The sequence below is a fragment of the Seriola dumerili genome, unplaced genomic scaffold (genome assembly GCF_002260705.1).
Source record: "Seriola dumerili isolate Sdu_G_001 unplaced genomic scaffold, Sdu_1.0 BDQW01000331.1, whole genome shotgun sequence".
Classification (NCBI taxonomy): domain Eukaryota; kingdom Metazoa; phylum Chordata; class Actinopteri; order Carangiformes; family Carangidae; genus Seriola; species Seriola dumerili.
In genome coordinates this window covers 11,051,793-11,060,338 of record NW_019174586.1, presented here as the reverse complement: position 1 = coordinate 11,060,338, position 8,546 = coordinate 11,051,793, and the positions used below count along the sequence as shown (strand labels likewise).

At 43.4% G+C, this 8,546-nt stretch overlaps 1 protein-coding gene across 1 annotated transcript in view; it reads left to right on the top strand.

Moving 5' to 3' along the window:
- spata5 (spermatogenesis associated 5) overlaps nucleotides 1-8,546 on the top strand; it is a 110,112-nt gene that overhangs the window by 1,227 nt on the left and 100,339 nt on the right. The window contains exons 2-10 of the mRNA XM_022759867.1: nucleotides 447-571; nucleotides 817-974; nucleotides 1,664-1,722; nucleotides 1,858-2,514; nucleotides 2,632-2,761; nucleotides 2,922-2,978; nucleotides 3,286-3,409; nucleotides 5,423-5,524; nucleotides 5,768-5,921. Of these exons, the coding sequence (XP_022615588.1) occupies nucleotides 447-571; nucleotides 817-974; nucleotides 1,664-1,722; nucleotides 1,858-2,514; nucleotides 2,632-2,761; nucleotides 2,922-2,978; nucleotides 3,286-3,409; nucleotides 5,423-5,524; nucleotides 5,768-5,921 (1,566 nt within the window). The remainder of the gene's footprint in view (nucleotides 1-446; nucleotides 572-816; nucleotides 975-1,663; nucleotides 1,723-1,857; nucleotides 2,515-2,631; nucleotides 2,762-2,921; nucleotides 2,979-3,285; nucleotides 3,410-5,422; nucleotides 5,525-5,767; nucleotides 5,922-8,546) is intronic.

Below are 8,546 nucleotides of genomic sequence, written 5' to 3'. Positions count from 1 at the left end.
GTATATAAGCTGATAAAACTCAGAAGGTTTGGTAACCACAGGTTTAATATTCAACAATTTGTTGTATTTTAACTACAACTCGTATCTCTAACTCAAATAAAGTAAATGAATACATAAATAAAATAAATAAAGTACCTCAAAATACTTGGAATTGGAAGGTATCTGCTTGATTTGGCTAATTCAGACCGCTGAAGTATTGAATTAGCTTCATCTGAACATTAAAATGTGGATGAACTGGATTTTGCCCCCATCTCTTACATTGAAAGCACATTAGGAAGCGACCTCCTGACGGCCAGTATGAAAACAAAAAATCCTGTTTCAGTGTTCATATGACTGATTGGTTGCTTAGCCTGAATGTGGGACTTACTGGAGTCATTTTTTTATTTTTATTTTACCTCCTTTACTTCTGTGAAGGAATTAAATTATTTTGTTGATTTTATTCACAGCTGATGACAAAACACCCAAAACCTGCAGATCAACTTTAGCCCAACTGAGCCTCAATTCAATGAAGTCAGCCAGTGTGTGCATCGGGAGACCGGTCCTACTGACGAGTCCCACAGGAGAACAAGAGGTGCCCTCCCCCCTCTCCTCTCTTCATCTCCCCTCTCTGGATGTCTCACATTTTATTAACAGTTGTATTGTTATTTTAAAGCTGCAGTGACTAACGTTAAATGAGTAATGTTTTGTTTTGTGTTATAAATCTTTAGTTCATGGGTGGTTTCTCTTCTCAGGATGTCACCTTCCTGACCTTTAGCCGCCTGTAAATAAGTTTCAGCTCTGAAGCTTTTTGATAATCATTTATCACCTGTCTTACAGGTGTGTTTGGGATGGCCCGTCGCCCCCTTTCCAGGTGGAAAAGTTGGTCTTCAGAAACATGTCCAGACAAACCTGAGAGTGAAGTTGGGGGACGAGGTGACGCTGCAACCGATAACGGGTCCTGTGCTTCAGGCTGACGAGGTGGTTTTATGCAACAGGTAAGGATCATCAGGTTCTCGCGCTCCATATTTTACATAATAGATAACATTACGTTATTTTTTTTTACAGTTTGAATCATGTTTTACTTATCTTCTTGTTATTCCTAGATACCAAATTATTCAATCTTTACAAGAAACTTTTCTGGTTGCAACAACATATCACTTTATCTTCTTATATCACAAAACCTTTTTGTAACTTCACAAAACCAGCGTATTTTGTTAAAGGTAATTTTTCTTGTAATAATATGGTATAAGTCAAGTTGATATGTTGTTATAACAAGAAACTAGTGGGCATTAAAAAATAATTTTATATCCCTTATGAAAAACCTTAAGACACAGACAGGCTCAGAGGTCTTTGGCTTACTTTTTGTTTTGTATTTCAAGGCAATGCTGCCACCTGCTGGCTGTATGTGGCAGCTACAGGTCAAATGTCAGTAGTCAGTTAGTATTCTTTATATTCTATTCATGCATTTAATACATCTCTTAATCGACAGTGCATCTGTCTTATATCACATGTTGGGGTACATTTATTAGACACAGATATTACATAAGTCATCATAAGTCCATATTATATTTCTGTAACCTACGTGTTATGTTCTGTGTGGTGCTGCTATTTGAACCAGGACACTCCTGTAAAAGAGATTATGCTAAATGTGTGTAGTTTATTCTCACATATAACCTTTGTTCAGGTCAAAAGACGACACTCTAGAGACAGATGAGTTCAAGAACTTCCTCTTGAGATCATTAGGTAAGTCAGTTTTCATGTGTTAGGCCTGAACACTCACTCTACTGTGCAAAAAAGAGAAGAATACTGTGAAATTTTGTTTTATTGTCTTGCCTTTACTGCTGGAATAACGCTCGTGGTTTGTTCCTCTCGTGCCAGTTGGGAACATCGTTCTGCCAGGAAATGTCCTGTTCCTGACCTACTTTGGCCGCTCATGCAGTCTCCGAGTCGAAACCATAAGAGGGGAGGATGGTGTCACCCTCCAGAGACCAGCTCCTCCCCCAGGACTTGGTCCTGACACTGAGGAGTCCTCTGTGATGAACTCTGTGCTGGACTCCACGTCAGCCGACCTCTCCCTGCAGCTCAGCATGCTCACAGTGGATGACAGCAGTGCTGACGGGACACCAGGCACGCCCGGAGAGCCTGGTCCTGCAGCCAGCACCCCACGCCGACCGATCCAGCTCCTTTCCCTCTCCTCACTCCCCTCTCCCTGCAGTCCCTCCTACAACTCCCAGAATCCTCCTGCAGGGTCAGAGCAGGATGCTGTCAGTCTGGAGAGCCCACTCAAATCAGAGCAGACAGAGAAAATCCCCACAGCTCCACCTGGTGGTGCTTTGAGTACTGACACCTTCTACTGCCTCTCCTGCTCCACTAAAGTCAGTTTCAGAGAGAGAGCAGGGCCGCAGGATCCAGATGCGGAAGCTAAAAGGTCAAAGGTCACATACAGCATGATTGGTGGGCTCAGCAGCCAGCTGGATGTCATCAGAGAGACCATTGAGCTTCCTCTGAAACACCCAGAGCTGTTCCGCAACTACGGTAGGTCAGGTAGCTCAATGTCATTTCACATCAGACATTAAAACAGAACCATAATGTAAGGAGATAATCTAGCACTGCATTTAACAAAGATCTAATCGTGAGGTGTTTTCAATGCAGGGATCCCACCTCCCCGAGGAGTTCTCCTGTATGGTCCCCCGGGCACAGGGAAGACTATGATTGGACGAGCCATAGCCAACGAAGTCGGAGCTCACATGACGGTGATCAACGGCCCAGAGATCATGAGCAAGTACGATCACACCGTGTGGCTCAAAAACTTTTTCTGCCCCAGTATGTCAGTGCTTAGTAACATGCACAGAATTAACAGAGTCAGTTCATTCACTTAAAGATATATATATGTATATATATATATGTGTGTGTATTATTATATTGCTTTATGTTTTTTGCAGATTCTACGGTGAAACGGAATCGAGGCTGAGACAGATATTTACTGAAGCTTCTCAGAGGTAAAGTTTGTCGTTCATCCAGCTGACCATGCCCATAAATGACCATCATCGTCACTATACTGATACCACTCACACTTTACAGTCCTCTCTGACTGAATGAATCCAAACATCAAGCACGTTTAATAGAACAGAGCTAGTGAAATTGGATTTATCATCTAAAGTCTTAAAATGTGGAGTTGAGAATTCGTCAGCATCACCTTTATGATTTTGGTTGTTCCCGTCTTGTTGGTCTTTTTGGCCGCTTTATAAAGACTGTTCAGAGTGTTGGTGTTTAACATGTCTTACATCCTTTTTCTTGGTTTGATAGGCGACCTGCGATAATCTTTATTGATGAGCTGGATGCTTTGTGCCCAAAGAGAGAGGGAGCGCAGAATGAGGTGGAGAAACGAGTCGTTGCTTCTCTCCTGACTCTGATGGACGGGATCGGTTCAGTAAGTCCCGCACCCCTTACCTAATACATTCAGTGCTGACTCTTAGGTTAAAATAATGGCAGCTCTTTTTTTATTCTATAACCTTTTCTTTGCACATGCACTACATCAATGTATTTCTCTGTGGACTGAGCGCTTTGATGCTTTCACAGTATTAATATAGAAGCTAGACCTGCTTTATAACTAACAAAGACTTTAACTAGTACGAGACCTTTAAGTGTAATTGTTCTTTTTGTACACTTTTGTATAGTTATGGTCACAGACTCTCTCTCCACCTCCCTACACTTGTAATTGAGTCAAATTCATTTCCCCAAAAAGAGACAAAAGAAAGTTAAAGATGAATTTAACTGATAATATTGTTATTACTATCATAGTTATTATTATTATTATTATTATTATTATCTATTCTATAATTGGATCTCTCCTCCATGTTTATATAAGTGTTCCTGTTACTCCATCTAAACCCGCGTCTTCTCTGGTGAAAATGATTTTTCAAATGATATGCTCGGGGAAAATGTCTCCGCCTCAGCTTACATCTTGAAAACTGCGTTTATACGTCTTCCTCCCCAACTGTGTTTTTCGCATCAGAATGATTATCGCTGTGTTACACTGACCGACAGCTGCTTGTTCAACGCACAGACTTCAGAACGAGGCTCTGTCAGGAAATGTCCTCATTGGAAACGCAGACTGTCATGCAGAAACCATCTCTGCGCGCTGGACGCCCTTCACACACACCGTGGGTTGTATCTCCGGGGTGTCGTTCATCCGCCGAACGCTCTTTGAGTGCCTGATGAGAAAAAAGAAGATCACCCCCCCGCCCCCACACACACACACACACACACACACACACACGCCCAATAGGAGCCTGGGAAAGAAATCACCTAAGTTCGCCATGACCTGCCAATTTGCCATAACTTTATCAGCAAAGTCCCCGTGCAGCAAGCCCTCATTTTCGGTTGGTGATATTACACAGATACACCAACTCCCTGCGTGGCCCCCCCCCCTGCTCCTGTATGTTTTCCAGACTAGAGGATTCAAGGTCATCGGCACTGATTGGTTCGTGGAATGAGGAGAAAGCACTTCCTGCTCCACAGCATTCTTACTTGCGCTGTAATTTATTTGTGTTTCGGTTCTGCCTGAAAGGTGGAAAAAAAATATTTCTCATCTTGCAGGCAGACCACCGCGGGAAACCAGTGGAGTTTAGCATCAGGCCCAGGTCGAAAATCCAGAGAGGATTTGAAAAATAACTATAATAACTTCTTAAGCACAAGAAACGCTGAACAGGGGGTTGGAGTCACAAGTGCGTGGTCACGAAGTTACAGTAAATACTAGGCTGTTTTAATATGTATAATTCCTGGTGAACGTCTCAGCCAGCACAGCAGATTTGGCAGCGTAGTTGTACCGGTCTGTATCGCTCATCTGTTATTTTTACACTTGTGAGCTGCAGCAGCTGTGTCATTGGGCAAACAACTGAACTCCAATAGTTACCATTAAAAGCGGAAAGTTCATTGTGTCGCCTGGAGCAGCTTTAAAGTCACATATCAAAGCCTCTCAAAGTAAATTAGTAGATACAGACTCTGTTTCATGAGCTGCAAGAATAAGAAAAGACAAAAAACATTAATAAAGATTACTCTATATGCTGTGCCTTAATCCCTCCGTCCATTTTCTACCTCTCATCTGGGTCTGGTCTGGTCGCTCTAAGGCTGAGCTTAACCTTAGAGAAACTCATATCAGCCGCCTGTATCCACAGTCTCATTCTTTTGGTCACCACGCAAAGCTCATGACCATAGGTTAAGGTCGGAATGACAATGGAGAGCTTTGCCGTCTGGCTCAACTCCCTCTTCACCACAACAGTCCGGTACAACGTCCTTTTTTACTGCTGGTGCCGCACCGATCCTTCTCTGCCAGAAAACAGTGGAAGTGTCTCGGGCTCGGCGAGGGTAGGATGGAGCGGGAGATGGACAGTTAATTCAGTATCTGTGTTTTAAAGCGATCTCTGCTCTCTTTCCTTTTCAGGAGGGTCACTCAGGTCAGCTGCTGGTCCTGGGGGCCACAAACCGGCCCCATGCCCTCGACCCCGCCCTGCGTCGACCAGGGCGCTTTGACAAGGAGCTGGAGGTGCGTACTGTAAGCCGAAGTGGGTGGTGAATGGTCTAATACTGAGAAAGACAGTCCTGCACGGGAGATGTTAAGGTTCATTCAAGATATTGTCTGTTTACGATCGTTGAGAACAACGATCACGCTGCTGAAAAAGATCTTTGTCGTGAGTTGTGATCTACTCAAGTTCCTCGAAAAGGTTCCGCCGCAGTCACTCAACGTGTAAATAAAACATTCTGTTCTGCTGTTTTCCATTTTTGGCAGGTGGGAGTTCCTGGTGCAGCGGAGCGTGCAGACATTTTGCAGAAGCAGCTGAGTTCGGTGCCGTGCAGCGCCACCGGCGAGGAGCTGACGCAGCTGGCGGATGCCGCTCATGGATACGTAGGAGCAGACCTCGCAGCTGTTTGCAAAGAAGCAGGCGAGTCAACACTGTCCTACTGTCAAAAGGCTTTCGGGATTTTTTAAAAAGAAAAACATGTCTCCGAGTTGTAGGAAGCTGATGATACCCAAAATGTTTTGGATTGGTGAGGGTGGGTGCCGTGTGGTCTGGGTTTTAATATGGTTCGCAGTGTTTTTCGACAATCTTCTCCTTCATTTTCCTTCTCCTCTGGGCTCCATCACATACAATGAGACAAGAAAAGGGACGTGGATTATCATAGATATTCAGTTAGTTACACGGATCTTCCTTCTGAGTGCCCGCTGAAGGAACGGTAACAAGTTCCCTAAATACATCTTACATCTTTAGTAATGATTTAATCCCTGTGACAAATACTGTCACTAGACGCTCGGCTATAGGCTGTGAACCGAAACTAAGAAAAAACTTCCACAGCTCCACAGAGCAGTTGTGAAACATCACTGCTGCTCTTTACATCCACTGCCTCTCTGCTCTTCCCGAAACCAGCATCATTTGGGAAAATAAAGTTGCACATGGCAACTCGCCGAAAAATGTTGACTCACCATTTTTTTTAGTATTTCGGTTTGCCTCACGGGCTCAGGCATTCAACCAACAAACAAATGGCATACGAATAGCAGTTTGTTATTGAGCATTAGGATTTTAGCCCTCATATTATTTTCCCTCTCTGTCTCTCGACCCCCACCTCTGCCTTTAGGACGTCGCCCAAACCACAATTCCTAGTGCTTTATTTCTTCCTAAATTAGTTTCTAACAATTATTTTTCGATGTTTTCTTGGAGTCTGCCGAGTCTGCAGCCCCTCTGAACACAGAGGGTCAAACATCCTTTGATATGTGCCAAAGAGGAAGTTGGGAGTTTCTGTGGTATTCAGATCCCAGTGAGAGAAACCAGTGAAACCACCACTTGTTGTGAAATTCCTCTGCCCCCTCACCCCTACCGCCACAAACCAATCCACCTCACATCCCGAGGACTAACATATTGGCTTATATATGTGTGTATCTACATGTGCTTGATTGTGGGTGTGTGTGGGTGTGTGTGTGTGATCGAACGAGCACGTGCACATTTGTTTTTCTGTGTGTGTGTGTGTGTGTGTGACCCCATGTGCCTCCTGGGTGGTCCCGGCGCCTGGGGTACGTGGCGTATTGCATTTCCAGCTGAGGAGGGAGCTGGGGCTGCTGTGCGGAAGCAATCCGGCGAAGAGCGTGATTTACTGTCCGCAGAGGGCCAGACGTGACTGGCAGTGTTTTCTGAGAAACCTCCTCACGCCCCGCAGGGAGACAACAACCTCCCCAACCCCGTTGGACTCGTTTGCTCGCTTCCCCCAAAAATCTCCAAACCCAAATCACTAGACAAACACAGGCTCTCGCAAGAACACCACAGGAGAACCAACAGATTCAGAATTCATTCAAGGCTTTGTTCTGTCTTTACTTCTGTCTGTAGGCTCTTTCAAGCGTGAAATAAAGTGCAAATAAAATGCAAACTGAAGTGAAATAGAATACAAATACAGCTATAAAGGCTCAGGAAGTGTGTGTCAAATCTACTGGCATCCACATGGCACGTCGGTCTCACATATCTATCTCACATTTCAGCTAGCAGTCTAACATTAACCTCTTTATTTTAGCCTAGCCATTAAACCAGCTATATCCCTCATTCATATATAACAAATGACAAATATCTCTCACCGATCAAGATGACGAGACGTCTGAACAACAGGTCAGGAGCGATGTAAAAGAAAGTGAATATTCTGATATGTAATGAAACTTCTCTTTCCCACAACTGTAGCTGTGGCTTGAGAGGAGTTGGCTAAACAAAGATTTAGGCAACAAACCTCATAATGTTTATGTAAATATGCAACTTTTAGCAACTATAGACTTTAATTTCCAATACATATACCACAGAGCAGTAATGGTTACCAGCAATACTGTGATTATCTAGCTAAAAATCCAATCCAAAACTCTTTACAACAGTTAATTAAAGTAGTGTTGAAATCAAAATATGACCGACTGCAACATCCAGATCACATTTTTGATGAAGGTTAAATGTTTCATTACAGACCATGAATAAAAACACTGTGGTGCTACAGAGATGCCCCCGGCCTGCAAGTCATATTCTCCAGACACAAAGACACGTGATTGTTTGTTACAAGCCCTCGCACGAATCACATCATCATCATTTTTAGATTTTTTTTTTCTGTGAAAATAAAATGCAAAATGCAAACGCAAATAAATTATCATTCCAACTGATTTTTTTCTTTTTTTTTTTTCTGCCTTTTCTTTTTTCAAATGCTAATTCAACACACAGCACAGCACTGTAAACTCGGCTCGTATGATGGGAAACTGTAGCCATAGTGTAGTTTGGTTTACTCTAATGTAACACAATAATTGGCAAGAAATTGGAGTAGTATGATTAATAAACAAATGCCTGTAATCGCTTGAAAAAAAGAGTCAGTTTGATTAAGATTTTAAACATGTTGCACTTTCACAGCTGGAATTGAGACAGTCGGCGTCGCGGGCTCGTGTCTTCTCACCAGCTAGTCGCTAACCGTGTCTGCTGTTTGGTGCTGAGCAGGTGGTGCACAGCGGGGGTTTTTTTTTAGCACTCTGAGAGCAGTGAGAGTGAAACACAACATTA